A 19891-nucleotide genomic window follows, 5' to 3' on the forward strand; every position below is an offset into this window, starting at 1 on the left:
AAGCAACATAAAAGTAATTCATATGACTCCAGTGGTTAAGACTATGTCTTTAGAAGCGATACAATAGGTGTGGGTGAGAAACAGATAAATATTTATGTCCTGTTTTAATATAAATTCACATTCTTTCACATTCTGAAAGTGAAAATGGAGATTGACTCAAAACCTTATTATTTTTTAGATATAGCCCTTGTGACCCTTGTGACAGGCAAGACACACGCACACACACACACTTCCCCTTTTTAATATAGGGGTTAATACAGGTAAAGCAGGACACTTTTTGTTATTGAGATGTATGGCAAAAAGTGTCCCACTTTACCTGTATTCACCTTATTTGAACTCCTGTAGAGAAGCTGGAACTGATTTAGTGCCAAGTCACTCTCTGTTTACATGCCATCACAGGTTTTCCTTTATAGTCCAAAATCCTCTTCCCTTACCTGCATCCGAACAATAGAGAATCACAGAGAAGTTAAGCTCTGTATTTTCACTAATGCTCTGGATATTGCAGCACAAAAGTAGAATTCATGTGCAGTACAGTCAGGGATAGGCGAATGAGCTTTTAAATTGAAAAATCAAAAGGCATGAATAGTAGGGGGTATGCGGTGCGTGGACAGTGGCCTTCAAACTTAGCGCAATTATTGAAAGCTCTGTGGCCACTGGTGTGTGAATAATAATGCCAATGTGCTGATGAACTCCATGCCAACCCCTATTTCATACACCAGCAAACTAGAGTGGCCAAGCAAAGATCCAGATTATAGATTCAGTTTTCCCCTGTAATCACTTTGATTGATGGGTTTAAAAAGAAGGTTTCTTTACCTGTGATAGTTCTGAAGTTAAAATACAATACATTAAAACAACAGACCATTTATGTCGGTCAGAAAATCTGAAAATATGTAGGATCCTGAATTACTTTGCACCACCACATGCAGTCAAATAAAAAGGCCCAAACAAAACCTACTCTTACACGTAGCATTCTGCATCCTAGCGCAAAAGCATTCTCAAAAGCAGCTTGTCACACAGCACAAACACTCAGTCCGTTTGAAAGATCGCTTGAGGATCTCTCTGTCAGCACTGATTCAGGGGTCAAGTGTGAAACTGCTGCCACTGAAATATTTTAAACCTGTTTTAAAACCTGTTTTGAGCAAACAAAGAAGAGAGACTAATGTGAGACCAGCAAGACCAAAGACTGTGACTTGTTTTTTCAAGCCCTGCTCTACTATGACAAGACATTAATAACATTTTCTACTATTTAAATACCAGAATGCAACTAAGCTTTCATTTACTCTAACCATAAATTACTATTGACACCAACCAGACTATTTACTATTCCATTGTTTGTCACAAATGTCATTGGTTATTTTTTAAATTGTTTCTTTTTTTTTTTTTTTTTTTTTTTTTACATTTTGTAATCCATGCTTATGAATCCTTTTTGTGTAAAAACAGCCAGTGCTGTAAAAAATACTTGATATACATGTAATATACACATACGCAGGCATAAACACTATGTGTTTAGAGAGACTAAAAGAGGCAGATTGTAAACACAGCCCATTTTTGAAAGAACATGAGTCAGAATTTGCCTGTAGGCTACTGCACATCTGGCATACTTCACTCAGTCACATTATCTCACAGGAACCAGCAAAACCCGCAACAGATACATTTGTATGTGCAGCAAAAGAAAGGGCCTTTGTAAGGTAAAAAGATAAAACAATGCTGAGGTTCAAGTGCATTTTTCTAAATTAGCAGAGCAATTATATCGACTACAATTTTAGACTCAGTCATGCCACTGAAAATCATATTTTAAGATGGATTATGCAATTTCAGAAAGACTTGTGGGGATGAAAATAACATTTAATGCAAAATAGCATATTTTCTTACCTAATCTGAATTCCTTTTCAAAGTGTGAGTAGACATATTAATAGGGGAAAATTCCATGAAACTTATAATGTATTGAGAACCACATACAATTAATAATCAATTAATACAATTTTTATTTCATGACATATTAAATGCTATATACATTAAAGGAATATTAAACCCAAAAATTATTATTGTCTCAACATTAACTCACTCTGATAGTACACGAACATCACCCAGACGTCTGTTTGATGTGTGTGTTTACATCTGGAAGACATATTTTTTAGGTTGTTTGCTTATCTGCAATATGTCTGTAAGACGTTTCTTCCTGGATGTCAATAAGATATTCAGCAGATGTCTTTGAGACGTTTATGATTAAGAATGTTTGTACAACTGACCTTTTTAAGATGTTAAATAGATTATAATGCTTTCCAGATGAAAAGATATAAAACAGACATCTCGGAAATGTATGTTTGCTATCTGGGCACACTTATGTAATCTCAAACTCGTGACTTTCTTCCACAGAACACAAACAAAGATATGATGTCTGTTTGTCTATACAATGCAAATGAATGGTGACTACATAATCAAGCTCCAAAAAGACATGAAGACAGAATAACAGTAAGATAGAAAACTCCAGTGGTTTAATCCATGTCTTCTAAAGCATTTCAATCAATTTTGGGTTAAAACAGACCAAAATATAACTCTCCTTGGCAATCATGATTTCAAGCAGGATTAGTGCTCTGCACATGCGTCAAGCGCACGGAAAAGTAATTGAGCTTGAAATCATGATCATACCTAGAGACTGCAATGGCAAGATGAAAAAGGAGTTACATTTTGGTTTGTTCTCACCCAAAACCCTGATTAGATCACTTCAGAAGATATGGATTAAACCTCTGGAGTTTTATGGAATACCTTTATGCAGCCTTTATGCCCTTATTTGTGCTTGGAAGTTTTGTCACCATTCACTTGCATTGTATGGATTAAAAGACATCATATTTCCATTAAAATAGAAAGTAAGTCATATGTTTTTGAGATGATAGAATTATTAGTGGTGGTGATTTTGATTCATTTTAATGACTCGATTCTTTTGATTCCATTCACTAAAAAGATTCGTTCAGATTCGTTCATTGATTCGTTCACTGACAATATCTTCAAGTTACGCCTTTGCGCTTGCAGATGGCGCCAAATGACCGTCTTTTAATTAATTGCATTGAACCGAAAGCAGTCAACAAGTCTAATAATCCTTTATTAAAATTGTACTAAGAGTCTTCAGCACTGCAGATTTTTAAAGCATCATAAGCTTTTTTCCACAAATGACGACAAAGCATATCTATCATACTGTAAACTGCTGAGCACGACTTTTTATCAAGCGAAACAAAAAAAGGACAGCAATACTAGCCTAAAAATAATTATGAGTTTCACTAACAACCATATGTCATTGTAATGTGTGGTCATCACTCACTTTTTTCATAATTCATCCGGCCCCTTTTCTTGTTGAATGAAATAGACAATATTAACGAACGACATGCAGCTCCTCCTCCCATTCAGTAGATCATCGTTCATGATGACTGATACGTTCATGTCGGTCGCAAACAAATTTACCAGTACATTCAGTTCATTCACATCACAAACGACATGACTGACTTGTTCAGTGAAGGGGTGTATTTGTTCAGTGGATCCAAACAATTATATACTTCTTCACAGCCTGCTCTTGAATGCTATTTGCTTGCGCTAAAGTCAGTCTTTAAATGCACAACAAAATGTATAAAGACACTTTAAAAATAGAGTTTTCACCAAACTGTTTTCACCAAAAATGGCAGGTCTTATTTTCCCTATATTTTGTCAAATGCTGGGCTTAAACATTACCAATATGAAGAAAAAGTTTAAGAAAAGCCTAAATATCTTACACTGCATCAAAGCACAACATTTCCATCTATAATCCATGTCATTTTTACTGTATGTCTTCAGTCATTTTTACACATTCATAAACTGGGGATAATTTTTTGAGAATACCTATAAACTTCTCTTAAGTGCATTTCACCTCTTTCTCTCCTTGTTGAATGCGATTGACTCACATGCAGAACTGAACGAACGACATGCCTCCTCTCATTCAGTCGTTCAGCAGATCTTCGTTCACGAGTCACGAATGAGTTTACCATTCACTTTGTTCACAAACCACCTCTCATTTCGTTCAGACTCAAATTTTTGAGCTCATTGGTTTGAAAGTGAGAGAAATATATATAATATAAAATATAGAACAAAAAATATAAGTCAGTGTACAGAGGTGAATGAGAACAATTCGTTCACTTAAAAGATTCGTTCAAAAATATAGATTCGTTCACACATGAAACATCACTAATAATAGTGAGTTAATGATGAGAGAATGATAATTTTTGGATGAACTATTCCTTTAAGTACAATGTAAAATTGTTGGCTGGTTAATTTTACACTTGCATGAAAGTAAATTCATTTTTATTGACATTGCACAAAAATATTTTACAGATACACATTACCTCCCACTTGATCTATAACTTGTATCCTCTCTGAACTTTTACAATGCTGTAGAGTTTGATGATTGTGAACTCTGTCCATAGGACTCCTCCAGTGATGACTTCAGTGATACAGACAGTGAGAACTTTCCCATCATGATTCCACAGGATTACCTTGGTCTTGCTTTCTTCTCTATGCTGTGCTGTTTCTGGCCTCTGGGCATCGCTGCGTTCTATCTTTCCCAAAAGGTAATGGGTTAAATAATTTCTTTCACTTATATTTTCTCATGTTATTTTTAAATTATTATCATTCACTGTATCACACTTTACTGTGTATATATTAAAAAGGGAGGTGTAGGGAGTAAAGACTGGAGGAATGTTAGTGAGTAACTGCTGGTGAGGGAACAGGTTTTCATTTATCTACAGTGAGAAGGCATTGTGCTAGATATGATGTATGTGATAACTTACAATTCACTTAGATCAAAGGAGCCTATAGTTACAGTGCTTGTAAGGCAGCATTGTATTGATATTCCTCAAACATTCATGTTAGGGTTTGTTCACAAACCCAAGCGGTTCAGGCTGAATTAATTGCAGAACCACTTAGACTCCATATAAAGGTTTTTGCAGATAATTTTAGTCTTAGGTGTGCTATCTATTTTGTTTTTGCAAGCTATACTTTTTTAAAGAAATGTAAGATTAGAGTTAGAAAATCTCCCTTTGACTTACATTGATAGAATGTACAGCATGGTACAACCAACAGTGATGCGGTCATATTTGCATCAGTGCTTGAAATGAGGGGGGGCTGGGGGGTGCAGGACCCCCCATAAGGCATAAGGGACCCCCAAAGTTTGTATTTTATTAAAGATAATAATGAAAAATACTATTTAATTTACACAGTTAGGATACTGTAAATTTAGTGAATTATTTACAATAATCAGGGCTCTACAGTGCCAGTGTTTCACTCGCATTTGCGAGTTAAAATTACTACTTGCGAATGCAGAAAATGATTCGGGCGCGCTGGCGAGTAACAGCTAATCTAACGGCCAAAATTATGAACTTATTATTGCAGCTTACCATCAGAATTAAAACTCTCTAATGTATCTTCCCTCATATACCAAATACTTTTAAAAGAGGCAAGTTAGTTATTTTTGCATTAAAAGCGCCTTTTTCACATTCACATGGCTGCGAGTGCTGTCCTTTCCCTCTCTCTCTTTCTTTCACGTGCACGCAAAGACCGAGGGAGAGATATACCATGTGAAGATGGTTTAAGCGGAGTTCCTTGCTTGTTTTTTATGTGTCAAAATTATGGACAGTGTTTTAAATAATGATGGATTAATCTAAAGCTCACATGCATGATTCTGAGAAAAATACCAAGTCAAATTTAAATATGTGAACCCATAATATGGGCGATAACAGTAAGCAGCATGTCAGTGTCTTTGTCTAACTCAACATGATAAGCAAAATCTCAAACATAACAAAAAAGGAGAAAAAAAATCATGAAATGTCACTACCAATAACTGTACAATTTGCACAACTGCGTGAGGATGACACGCACCACATTTACAGTATTCTGCTTCTAACGCAGGTGCTCTGGCTGTGGCGTGGACAAGTGCTTGTGGGTTTGTTTTTCTTGGATCTTCAATTGTAATGAAAATTCTATAACATCATAACCACGCACTGCAACACTGTAAAAAAAAAAAAAACTCTTAAAAGGGCATACCTTGTTGGTGCTTTATAACGAGACCATCAAGCAGCTGCATGGCTCTGCGTCAATGTGTAATAGACCACTAGAAATGTCAACCGCTAGAAATGTATCAAGTATCATGCCTGTCGTGGTTATGCAAAATCCATGGCAAAGCACGTTCCCAAAAATCATTGTATTATAATCATCATTTTGCATTTCTCACGGCCATCGATGATAGTGCTCTCACGCGTGAACACAAGCAAACACATAGAGTGCGAGGAGAGAGAGCGTGCATTCATGGTGTGAGAAATGCAAAATTATGATTATAATACAATGATTTTTGGGAACGTGCATTGCATAAACTTTGCATATGCTGTATGTGTAGACTTATATATAAGAAGGGGGCTTCAAAGTAAAAAGGTTGGGAACCACTGGTCTGGCTCATATTTTCATAGAAAAACAAAAAAATAATAATAAAAAAGAAACAGTATATACAGATGCAGAATTGCTTCTTTCTGGTAGTTTATGTCATATAAAATATATTAACATTGTATAACTTTAATGAATAACCCATTAAGAATTATTGCATTATACAACGCTTAATAGACAGTTAAAACTGAAAATACATGAATGTAGTTATGAATGTCCTGAAAGTTTGATTTGAAATATTTAAATGTTGATGAACTAGCTACTAATCTGTTAATAATTAGTCATACCTACAGTATATGTTTGTTAATGGCAAATGGAAGTATAAAGTGTCATCAGTATATTATTAGTTTATGAGTGGCTTAAGGAGATCCATCAGGACTGCCTGTATGGTTAATTTAAAAAAATAATAATTTGAAAAAGGTTTATCATAGAAGATGTCCTTTGTCATGTATGAAGTATCTTTCATTAATGAATTATGTAGTCATTTTTAATGCATGCATGCTCTGTTGTGATAAATTAGCAGTTGTTTTAACCTGAACACTGACTGTGCCCCTATAACACCCCCCAATCAAAACCCCAATGGATGGGGACCCCCCATAAGCCTGGAATCAATTTGGGCACTGATTTGCATACTGAATTACTATTAGTCTCATTTCTTACATCTATTTTCATATTGAATTGTGATTGGTCTTGCCTTTCTTGCATATATTTAAACATTTACACTGTGATTATGTGTTTCTTGTGCGCAGCCAAATTAAAATAAGTCTATTTACATAGAACAACTATCTAAACCAAAATTTACCTAACACTATTCTTGTTTTTTTGTTCTTCAGGAAAAACACAGTTATTCTCGTGAAGCCACAGTGAATTATTTTATTATTGTCATGAAGAAAATAAATGTTTTCTTCACCATGATACATGAATATATTGATCACTCAGATGCCATTATCCAATTAGAATCCTCCAATCTGATGTACAGCATGATTAAATCTTTTTCATGATCTCATGCCTATTATGAACATAAAACATTCTGATGTCATCTTGTCCTTCAATGAAATATTATAAAAATAGCAGATGGGACATGGGGGAAAATTGATTGGAATGTCAACTAATGGAAAGGACAAGAAAAAGGACAGGAAGGAAGAGAACTCACGACATAAATCATACTCTAAGAAGTCCATTACAAAAAGGACTGCAGCATTGCTCCTTAGTGCCCGATAATAACATTCCTTTCCCTTTCCTCCTCAGATCCAGTCTCTATCAATACTATATCAAATGAGATTATCAACCATTTGTATTTCGTTTAATCTACAATAATGTCCCTCAAATCAATTTTTTATCTTTCTGAAGCTGAAGTATCAAGATAGCAGTCTATATGTTCCAATCTATTGGAAAAATAGTTCAGATGAGTATATAGTTCAAATAAAACAGAGCTCTCAAACTTGTTTACAGGAAATATAATCTTCGTATAAATATTGTTATTAAATATTGTTCAGAGTGAATAGTCGGACTCCATATGGTCTGAAACTGGCAGAGATTAGCAGTAAACCTCAATGCAAGTGCTCTTTTGGGACTAAATGTGGACATTATGGAATTACACCTGAGGGTTTAGTCAGGATTACACTGAGATTTGCTGGATTATGCCACTAGAGAATCAATGTGGGAGACATCAGAATAATACAAGTCAAGGCTTTCAGTTCTGTGTAAGGTACAGTGAATCTAACAGTTACCAAATGGGGTGATACAGTATGTGGACAAGGAGGTACTGCTGTGAAATCAATGGAGGCAATAAACTTAAAATTAGACAACAGCTAGTTCTGGTCCTTTAATTGTATTGGACAAGTGGTACTCCAAGAGTGCTGATATTTAGTATAACAGCACTGTGAAGCTTCACTGTTTTGATCACTCCGCATTTCTGTTCACTGCGTTCCAGACAGGCTGTCATGCAAATATCTTGCATGGCGACACAACATCTGAACCTTATTTGGCTTCATTTGGAACTGTTTTTTTTTTTTTTTTTTTTTTTGGTGGTGGTGGAGCAAAAATAAACAATATGGCTGGACATAATGTGTCTAAAATGTAAGTTTGGTCATGACAACTCCTGGAAATATTTAGCATGTTAATGTGGGTGTGACATAAATTATTGACAGGATATTGGCCTTGGTGAACTAGATCTACTACACTGCTGCTGCAGAGCAAGTACAGAGACTTTCTAGAACATACACAGACATGCTGAGTTAAGCATGTAGACATGCTGCTGCACAATTAGAAAAATACAAGACATGATGCATCAAGCATGTATGACATGCTGCTGCACAATTAAACATAAACACAATCCCCCAGCAAAGCAGGGAAGCTGCAAAAATGCATAACGTATGACAAAACAACCCTCCAAACAAGTAGATCTACCACCAAGACTTGTGTACTGCTGCTGCTCCGAAGAGCCTTGTGCGCCGAGTGTATGCTAGCTAGGTGTGCCTTGGCCTGCTTGGCCGAATGGCATAACAGAAATGAACTACCATATTTTATGGAAATAAACTCATACCTGGTTTAAAATCTCATTATTGAGAGAAAAACGTAAACACAGATAATGAAAATTCTTAGGCAGGCACTAGGCAGGCACTAGGACCCAGGAGCAGCCACCCTACTTTCCTTCAGCCGCTCAAAATGTCAAGATGTGCTCTGTGAAGATTACTTCAGGATTTATACAATGTATCACACAGTATTTGGCCTTGTTTTAACCTGGAGAATTTGCTTTAAGTAATCGTGTTTTTCATATTCTGTTTATGTTTCATAAAAATAATGCAACAAATAAGCCACACCTGTTTATACATTTGCAACTCTGCCCAGTATACAAATAAACAGCTTTTAGTCTATGAGTAAAAAGTATGCCTGTTGTATTCAATTCATTCATTTGACAGTGGTCTAGAGTTTGTTAAAACTATAATGTTGTGATGGACAGAATATTTAAGCTGGCTGTATAAAAACGCTTCTACCTTCTCTATAACTGATGTTTTCATTTGTTTGTGTGTAAGCATATGTGTTTTTGTGTGCAGTTTGTTTGACCGGCTGACATCAGTTACGTATAAATTATATAAATAAGTCAATTCGGACTATGAGTCGCAGGACCTTTCAGATGATGTAAAAAAATTTTACTCTGGAAAATACGGTTGTAAAGAGGAGGCGAGAAGCAGCTTTCCTGGTTCAGGTAAGGTTTTATTTTCTCTCTCTGCAGCAGAATTGCAGTATCAAAGTCTTTGCGTTATTCAGTAAGTTAATATATAATCACACACCGCTTCACAAAATAAACTTTCATCATTTGTAATAATAAAACTCTTTGCTTCTTATTCGGGTCTGTGGTGCCCAGGCTCTCTCTCTTCTGCTTGCGGTGTGGCTCTATTTATGCCGCTCTCCCCGTGCTCACTGAAATTAGAGACAGGTGTTAGACATAATTTAGCTCAGGTGTAAGCGCCCTTACCGCTTTCTCTCTCTCCGGAGAGATGCTTGACCATGCCCCCGCTGCCACATATCCCCACCGCCCGACTCAGGCCGGAGTGGCATCCAGCTTGCTTACCACTCCCACCCCATTCCTGGAAAGGAAGTCGGCGACAGCCATCTGCGCCCCCGGTCTGTGGACCACCTTGAACTTAAACGGCTGAAGAGCCAGGTACCAACGGGTGATCCGGGCATTGGTATCTTTCATGCGGTGGAGCCACTGGAGTGGGGCGTGATCGGAACAGAGGGTGAAGGCCCGCCCCAACAGGTAGTATCGGAGAGTGAGAACCGCCCACTTGATGGCGAGACACTCCTTTTCTACGGTGCTGTACTTAGTTTCCCTCAAGGAGAGCTTATGGCTAATGTATAACACCGGGCGCTCCTCCCCCTCCACCACCTGCGAGAGTACGGCCCCCAGCCCCCTGTCTGAAGCATCTGTCTGTAAAACAAAAGGGAGAGAGAAGTCAGGTGAATGTAAAAGCGGCCCCCCGCAAAGTGCAGCTTTAACTTGCGTGAACGCCTGCTGACACTGCACCGTCCACTGGACCGGATCTGGAGCTCCCTTTTTAGTGAGATCAGTCAGCGGGCTGGTGACGTCCGAATAATTAGGCACGAACCTTCTATAATAGCCAGCCAGCCCCAGGAACTGCCTCACCCCCTTTTTGGTCTTGGGTCTCGGGCAGGTCGCAATCGCCGCTGTCTTGTCAATTTGGGGACGCACCAGCCCGTGGCCCAAGTGGAACCCCAGATACCATACCTCCACCCGTCCAATCACGCACTTCTTTGGGTTCGCTGTGAGTCCCGCTCGGCGCAGCGATCTCAGAACCGCTCTCAGATGTTGCATGTGCCACTGCCAATCATTGCTATAAATGATGATGTCATCTAAATAGGCAGCAGCGTAGGCTGAATGTGGTCTGAGGATTCGGTCCTGAAATGTAGCAGGGGCCCCAAACAAACCGAACGGAAGTGTCACAAATTGGTGTAATCCAAACGGTGTGGAGAAGGCGGTTTTCTCACGGGAAATTGGTGTCAAGGGGATCTGCCAATAACCCTTCGTCAAATCCAATGTCGAGTAAAATCGAACAGTGCCCAACCGATCGAGCAACTCATCAACGCGAGGCATTGGATATGCATCAAATTTAGACACCGCATTGACTTTTCTATAATCCACACAGAATCGCACAGACCCGTCGCTCTTAGGCACTAAAACAACTGGGCTGGACCAATCACTGTGGGATTCTTCTATTACCCCCATATCGAGCATTGCATCCAATTCTTCCCGAACGATTTTCTTCTTGTGTTCGGGTAATCGATAGGGGCGGCTACGTACCACGACCCCCGGCTCAGTCTCGATGTGGTGATGGATAAGGTTTGTACGTCCCAGTAGAGGGGAGAACATGTCCGCAAACTCCTGTTGCAACCTAGCAACCTCTGCGAGTTGTCTCGGTGAGAGGTGGTCTCCGCAAGTGACCGGGGTGAACTGTTTATGTTTTGAACTCACCTCCGGTCCGAGCTCCGCCTTCTCGGGAACTACTGTAGCCAACGTCACGGGAACCACCTCCCTCCACAATTTCAGGAGATTGAGGTGGTATATTTAACGTGTGCCCCCTCTATCGGTTCGTTTAACCTCATAATCGAGATCTCCCACTCATCGTGTGACCTCAAAGGGCCCTTGCCACTTGGCGAGTAATTTGGAGCTCGATGTGGGAAGCAATACAAGCACTTTATCTCCCAGTGCAAATTCCCTTAGCTGAGTTCCCCTGTCATTCAGCTGGCGCTGTCGTTCTTGGGCTTGGAGCAAATTCTCCTGTGTTAGCTGTCCCAAAGTGTGGAGTTTTGCTCTAAGATCAAGAATGAATTGAATTTCATTTTTGCTGTTTGAAGATCCCTCCTCCCAGGCCTCTCGCAATACATCAAGCACGCCACGTGGGCATCGCCCATACAGTAGCTCGAATGGGGAGAAGCCAGTGGAGGCTTGCAGGACCTCTCGTACTGCAAATAACAGGGGGTCGAGCCATATATCCCAATTTCTAGCATCGTCGTGCACGAATTTATGAATCATGTTTTTGAGAGTTTTATTAAATCGTTCTACCAGGCCATCCGTTTGAGGATGGTATATGCTGGTGCAAATCGATTTAATATTTAACAACTCGTACAGTTCGCGAAGTGTCCGTGACATAAACGTTGTGCCCTGATCGGTGAGGATTTCTTTCGGAATCCCCACCCGGGAGATTATTTTGAAGAGTACCTCCGCAACACTGTGTGCTGAGATGTTGCGAAAAGGCACTGCTTCCGGATATCGCATTGCATAGTCCACTAGGACCAATACAAAGCGATGTCCGCATGCTGACCGTTCTAATGGCCCGACGAGGTCCATTCCAATTCTCTCAAAGGGGACCTCGATCAAAGGGAGAGGGCGCAATGGCGCTTTTGGTGTGGCCAGTGGGTTAGCCAGTTGGCATTCGCGGCATGCCGCACACCACCGGCGGACATCGCCGCCAATGCCCGGCCAATAGAAACAGGCTATTAGACGGTTCAGTGTTTTCCTTTCTCCGAGATGACCCGCCATGGGATTATAATAAGCCGCCTGGAATACCATTTCCCGATGGCTCCTTGGAATCAAAAGTTGGGTTGTATCCTCTTTAGTTTGAGTGTCCTGTGTCACTCTATACAACCGCTCATCTATAATCGCAAAATAGGGGTATGAAAGGGCGATGTCCGGCTGGAGTCGTTGACCATCGATGACTCTCACTTGGTCGAAGGCGTGTTTGAGGGTTTCGTCTCGCGACTGCTCCAAAGGGAAATCCCCCTCAGGGAATTCCCTGAGAAGGGGAGGGGTTGCAGCCTCTCCCCCTCTCTCGTCATTATGACGTGGAGCTGTCGAGGACGGTCCCGGCTCCGCCTCCCCTGCCAGAGCATCGCACATTACACATCTCCCTAACTTCGTACAGGACCCATCCGCGCAAATTCCCTTTAATAAAACTCTAAAATCAGGCCAATCAGTCCCCAAAATCAGCGGATAGGTGAGGCGGGAACTAACCGCGGCCTCCACTCTATGCTTTTTCCCCCGGAATTTAATTGTCAGGGTCACCACCGGATACTTGTGAATATCCCCGTGTACACATTTCACCTTCACCGTTTTAGTTGTGACCAATGCCTCGGGTTGAACCAGGCATTGGTGGATAGTGGTTTGATTACAACCGGTGTCCACCAATGCTTGGTGAGTACCCCCCTTGACACTTACCGGTATCCGGTATGCTCTGGCCCGGTCGGGGGCAGTCTGTGGGGGGAGAGCGGCGGGGCATTGGAGTAGGGGAAGGTGTTGCCTCCCACACCCAGGAACTGGTCTCAGGGGCTGAAGTCCTCCTCGTCTGCGTGGGGCAGGAACGGGACCTGGAGAGAGAGCAGAACGAGAGGAGAGAGGGGAGGGGGAAGAGACAGAGGGAGGAGAGAAAATGTAGACAGCTTCCTCCAACGATGCCGGGCGGTGGCACTGGACCCACTCCGCCGTCCCTTTTGGCAGTCGATGTGTGAATTGCTCCAGTACCACCTGGTCGATAATTCCATCGACGTCGCAGTCCCCCGCTAGCAGCCATCTTCGGCAGGCGTCACGGAGCCGCCGGACGAAGGCAAACGTGCGGTCGGAGCTCTCCAACTTCAAGCTCCGGAAGAGTTGACGACTTTCCTCCGGAGTGCGACCAACCCGTTGCAAGATGGCTCTCTTTAAATCTCCGTAGGCCAGGAGGCTCGTCGCTGGCAGTTGTTGAGCCGCGAGCTGGGCTTCCCCGGACAATAGTGGGATCAGTCGGGCCGCCCATTGGCTGAGCGGCCAGCCCCAGATCTCGGCGGTCCGCTCAAACAAATCCAGGAAGGCCTCGGGGTCGTCCGCCGCCCCCATTTTCTGTAATGCGGGCGGGGGTAATGGTGTGGGAGTGTCCGGGGTCGCGGCTGAGGACACCTCATGGCTGAGGAGGCTCTGGATCGCCTGCCGGTCCTCGGCTTGAGCGTGCAGGAGCTCAACAAACCGGTGATCTTGATCTTGTCGGAGCTCAAGCAGTGTCTGTTGGTGGCTCTGATGTAGGCTAATGAGGGCTTGGAGGATCTGCGCCAACTGGGAGGACTCTACGGGGCGACATCCATCCATCTTCCACCCGAACTTCAATTCCCGGGTTTCAGCACCAGTGTAAAGATGAGGCGAGAAGCAGCTTTCCTGGTTCAGGTAAGGTTTTATTTTCTCTCTCTGCAGCAGAATTGCAGTCTCAGAATCTTTGCGTTATTCAGTAAGTTAATATATAATCACACACCGCTTCACAAAATAAACTCTCATCATTTGTAATAATAAAACTCTTTGCTTCTTATTCGGGTCTGTGGTGCCCAGGCTCTCTCTCTTCTACTTGCGGCGTGGCTCTATTTATGCCACTCTCCCCGTGCTCACTGAAATTAGAGACAGGTGTTAGACATAATTTAGCTCAGGTGTAAGCGACCTTACCGCTTTCTCTCTCTCTGGAGAGATGCTTGACCACACCCCTGCTGCCACAACGGTAAATCTCTAAGTGTGCCTAGGCTTGTTTGGCCGAAAGGCTTAAACGGCTTGTGATCTGACTTATAATGTGTATCTGGACCAGGAAAGCCCAGAGCTTATTTAACTAGAGACTTAGCCTAGCTATGTGTGGCTTTATTTAAAAAAAAAAGAATTAACATAGCGAAATGCCAGTGCATGATTTCGCTACAGCTTACCTTGATAAAGAAGCGTTTCTATGTGTCAGGGCCAAAAGCATACCTGACCGTGCAAGCTGATGGAAGAAAAAGCCCCAGCAACCACCTAAGCAAATATTATTTTCAGAAAAAACTCTCACAAGCGACCTGCAGTTAAACCAGCTTTTTTACAAACTGTGCAAATTGAAATGTTAGGCAAATAGTTAGTACGCAAGTTTATTAGCTACCCAAATACACGTCAAAGGACCTATCAGTTAACACTATGTAAGCCGATTGGTTTGACTTATCACATGTAAGCGAGGATAAAGATGTTTCATTTACTTGATATTAACTTCAGTAAATTCAGTACAGCAGCATGATTGCTCATGTGACATTGCTTAATTAAAATGTTTCATTTCATTGTACCTTTTCAGTGAATAGAGTAGCATACAGGAATGTGCCCAGCCAGCCTAGCTAAATGACAAAGCTCAGATCAATGGATATATATAAAAAAAAAGTCATACACATCTGGGATGGCATGAGGGTGTGTTAATGATGAGAGAATCTTCATTTTTGGGTAACTATAACTTTAAAAAATCATGTTTTGAATGTTTTCCACTTCAATAACATTTTATTTCTTATGTAATATCAATAATATTTTATTTATTTTATAATATTATTATATACTATTTTATATTATTTTATTAGATAAATATTTTTTATGTAACCCAAGTAACGTAATTAAAAGTCAACTAACTGTAATCTGTTTACAAGAAATTTAAATGTAATCTGTTAATTTTAAATCCAAACATAGTCCACACTGAAATGTCAAATGCATGATACGATTACCAGAAAACAGCAGTAGTTGATTTAAAGGTTGAAATGCGTCCTGTTGCAAAAGAGCCACAAAACAGCAGTCAGCCTAAACTGGCAGGTGCCCTCCAAGCTCCCTGCAGTTAGAAATTGGGTCATATCATAGTAGCCAATTATGTTACTTCCACAACAAGCTGCCCCATCATGCAGAGAATAGTACAGGCCCCTACAGTAAATTATCATTGCCTATGTGGTATCGGCATGTTAGTGAAGCACCATAAATGGCTACACTAATCAAGGTGATGCAGTTTTCATGCAGTTTATTCTTAGTAAAATAAAATGGAGCAGAAAAATCTGAGAAGAACTTATGTCCTTGTGTGTAAATGTATATGTAAATTGATAATAACCTCAGTAAATTCAGTACAACAGCATGATTGCTCATGTGACATTGCTTAATTAAAATGTTTCATTTGAGTGAGTTTACAAATCAGATTGTACCTTTTCAGTGAATTGCAGACAGAAACATATAGTAGCACAGGGCAACAGGAATGTGCCCAGCCAGCATAGCTAAAGGACAAAGCTCAGATCAATGGATATCATTCAGGCTTTAATTAATGTCATAATGAGAGGCCTCTGTGCTTGATTTCCAATAGAGCATGAGGTGTTGTCTAAAATTAGGGGATCAAAGATGAAAGGAGAACACAGTAATTAATAAAAAAGTGAAGATAATATAATGACTGTAAAATACATGCACCTTTGACCAATCCTGAAGAAAATAATAACACAATAGCTATAGTCATATGGTAAACAACCTACAGAGGGCAGAGATATGTCTATCATTCACAGTGATTGATGATACTGTTTACCTTCATGTGACGTTGTGCCCTTCTCTTCTCTCCACCCAGACGAACAAAGCCTCAGCACAAGGAGATTTTCAGGGTGCCCTCGCTGCATCTCGACAGGCTCTGTGGCTCTCGGTCCTTTCAATCATTTTTGGCATCATCACTTACATCTGTGCCATCGTTGCCCTGATCTCCTATCTGTCTGGAAAACCACCTTAAAGACTAACGAATAATTACACACTAATTTCTCAGAGCAACACACCTCCCTGGTTACTAATCACACAAACTATGTTTCTTACATACTCACACTTGTCTACACCTGTAATAAGTGCATTAATTCAGCAAAGACTGCACCTTACATTTTCTGCAGGTTTGTGGTCATTTAAAGTGTCTAACCCTCATTTAGAACTTCAGATATGTTTAGAATTAAAGGTGGAGATGCAGCCTAGTACAGTGTGTTCATGATTTAGATAAAAATAAATAAACAGAAAAACCAGGTCGGGTCACTATATTTGGAGAGAGCAACACATCTTTATTTGGGCGGTTTTAACTAAAATCTTTGTATTTGGGACAAAAAATAGGATGTCATTGGTGATGATTATAACACACACAGAAAAAAGTGAGACTTGGTGCTTTTGTATAGGCAGTGAAGGTAGTGCCTGAGGCCTAAGGGCCCTCCGAGACACATCATTCTGAACAAACTGGGTCAGTTTCTAAAACAGCTCTAAGGCTGCCCATTGAACCACTCACCAAATCAAACCAAATGTACCACAGTAAGTGACTTCAGAACTAATTTGGAAATTGTCAGGTGGAAAACAATAACAGTTGTTTTTTCAAAATCAGAAAGGCTCTTAAATGTTGGTCAAATGTAGAGAACTCCATAAACACATGCAGAAAAAAAGCATGCACAAACATACAGTTTTTACTGTTTTTTGTACATGCATTTATGTTCATATGTAATGGGGACTGAGCACACATACACACTGCAGCTTTCACTTTAAGTCATGACATTAACTGAAGCCACTCTTTCAAGACATAGTCATAGCTTGATAAATGTAGTCTCTCCATTTTCCCATTTACTGACAAAACTCTTTTGAGATATTGAACACCTCACATGGCTCAGCTGATTAAGTTTAAATTCTGGACCCGTCATAATTTATATTCATACTGAGCTACTCGGCATATAACGTATGTTTTGTAGATGTCCTCTTGACTGATGTGAAAGCTTTGTATACTAAAAACTGAAGGGTATTTGCCTGCCCAGGCAGTTATTGACGTAAAGCTGCATTTGTGTGATTGAGGGCATGCACCTGAGGTTATGAAATCCACTTGGGTAAAAGAGTATTCTGGGATATGGGAGGCTCAAATCTATTGCAAGCCATGTTTTTTGCAAGCTTTGTGATAACAAAACTGGAGTCAGTGACATTGAGATCATAATCAGAATATCAGCCTGTCAACCCTTGTTCATTAATTTGATTGGCAGTGTTGGGTAAAATACTCAATGAAGTAATCCACAACAGATTACTTATTAATTTTCTAACATTTTTATCAGATTTCTCATTACTTCACGGAATATGCAATCAAATTACTACTTTACTTTGAAGTTTCTTTCCAAAACTCCAACAGTTTTCACAGAAGTGTTTGGTTTTCCACATAAAGGGATAGTTCTCCCAAAAATGAATATTCTCTCATCATTTACTGACCCTTATGCCATCACAGATGTGTATGAGTTTCTTTCTTCTGCAGAACACAAATGAAGATTTTTAGAATATCTCAGCTCTGTAGGTCCATACAATGCAAGTGAATGATGGCCACAACTTTGAAGCTCCAAAAAGCACATAAACACAACATGAAAGTAATCCATAAGACTCCAGTGGGTTAATCCATACCTTCAGGAGCGATATGATAGGTGTGGATGAGAAACAGATCAATATTTAAATATTTTTTACTGTAAATCTTGACATCTGCAGTCTCCTTGGCAGTCATGATTTCAAGCTCGATTACACTTTCTATCACCGTCTAGCACTCTGCACATGCATCAAACTCTAGGAAGTGTTTGAAATCATGATCGTAGAGACTGCAAGGGTAAGATGTACATTAAAAAAATGTGTTACATTTTGGTCTGTTTTCACCCAAAATCAACTGGATCACTTCTAAAGACATTGATTAATCCACTGGAGTCTTATGGATTGTATGTTGCCTTTATGTGCTTTTTGGAGCTTCAAAGTTTTGGTCATCATTCACTTGCATTTTTTGTACTTACAGAGCTGAAATATTCTTCTAAAAATCTTCATTTGTGTTCTGCAGAAGAAAAGAAAAAAAGTCATACACATCTGTGATGGCATGAGGATGAGTTAATGATGAGAGAATTTTCATTTTTGGGTAACTATTCCTTTAACAAATCATGTTTTGAATGTTTTCCACATCAATAAGATTTTATTTCTTATGTAACATCAATAATATTTTATTTTGTATATAATATTATTATTATTATATACTTTTTTTTAATTGTATAATTATTTTTTATGTAACCCAAGTAAAGCAATTGAAAATCAACTAACTGTAATCTGTTTACAAGAAATTAAAATGTAATCTGTTAAAATCCAAACATAGTGTAATTAGATAACAACAACTAAGTACTTTGTACCTAATATGGTTGATTGATGAAATGGACATAATCATACATCTATCTAGCATGACAAAATCAACCATTACACTAAAACTCACAAAAGGCAGGATTCTCTAAACAGGACAGAGCGGAATTTGTGCTGGACTAGTCAATATCAAATGCAAGAATGTCATTGAAATAGTCCACATTGAAATGTCAAATACACAATACGATTACCAGAAAACAGCAGTTGTTTTAAAGGTTGAAATGTGTCCAGTTGCAAAAGAACCACAAAACAGCAGTCAGCTTAAACTGCCTTGGCAGGTGCCCTCCGAGCTCCCTGCAGTTAGAAATTGGGTCATATCATAGTAGCCAATAATACTACTTCTACAACAAGCTGCCCCATCATGAAAAGGAGAAGAGTGATAGTACAGGCTCCTCCAGTAAATTATAATTGCCTATCTGGTATCGGCATGTTAGTGGAGCACCATAAATGGTTACACTAATCAAATTGTTGCAGTTTTTATGCAGTTTATTCTTAGTAAAGTAAAATGGAGCAGATAAATCTGACAAGAATGTATGTCCTTGTTGTGTAAATGTATATGTAAATTTTACAACTTCCGGTTATGAGCTAATAAATGCACTTCATTGAAGGTTTTGCTTTGCCTTTTGAATATCTGTGACTGAATTGTTGTTGCATTTAATGTTGTGGCAAAAGAATGCATGCTTTAATGATCCTCATTACAAAGCTTATCTCTAAACTAACTAAATGCTAGATCAAGCATAAATCTGGTGAACAGCAATTAATGGGAATACATGTTAATGTAATTTTCTCAATGACCCAAGCTAACGGCATCTAATGGAAACCTCTATTACATATTTTCCATTTTCAAAGCTAAGGTTCCCAAGGCAATGATCTTAAATTCCTATTTTAAGTTCAAACTGTGCTTTGTATTAACAGAAAAGAGCAGCTTTATTGTCT

The 19891-nt window shown here is 39.7% G+C and overlaps 2 protein-coding genes across 4 annotated transcripts in view; one reads left to right on the forward strand and one right to left on the reverse strand.

Annotated features, from left to right (window-relative positions):
- Positions 1-19566, forward strand: part of LOC127456429 (synapse differentiation-inducing gene protein 1-like) — a 38192-nt gene extending 18626 nt beyond the window's left edge. For all 3 annotated transcript variants that reach the window (XM_051724917.1, XM_051724919.1, XM_051724918.1), the window contains 2 exons: positions 4449-4592; positions 16365-19566. In XM_051724917.1, the coding sequence (XP_051580877.1) occupies positions 4449-4592; positions 16365-16520 (300 nt within the window). In that variant the 3' untranslated portion in view covers positions 16521-19566. The remainder of the gene's footprint in view (positions 1-4448; positions 4593-16364) is intronic.
- Positions 9670-15184, reverse strand: LOC127456428 (zinc finger protein with KRAB and SCAN domains 7-like). Its single transcript, XM_051724916.1, has 2 exons — positions 13196-15184; positions 9670-10390 (listed from the first exon to the last, which is right to left on the reverse strand). The coding sequence occupies exons 1-2, from the start codon at positions 14093-14095 to the stop codon at positions 10001-10003; spliced, it is 1290 nt and encodes a 429-aa protein (XP_051580876.1). The 5' UTR covers positions 14096-15184; the 3' UTR covers positions 9670-10000.
- Positions 19567-19891: the final 325 nt, after the last annotated feature.

Source organism: Myxocyprinus asiaticus, chromosome 18 (genome assembly GCF_019703515.2).
Source record: "Myxocyprinus asiaticus isolate MX2 ecotype Aquarium Trade chromosome 18, UBuf_Myxa_2, whole genome shotgun sequence".
Classification (NCBI taxonomy): Eukaryota; Metazoa; Chordata; class Actinopteri; order Cypriniformes; family Catostomidae; genus Myxocyprinus; species Myxocyprinus asiaticus.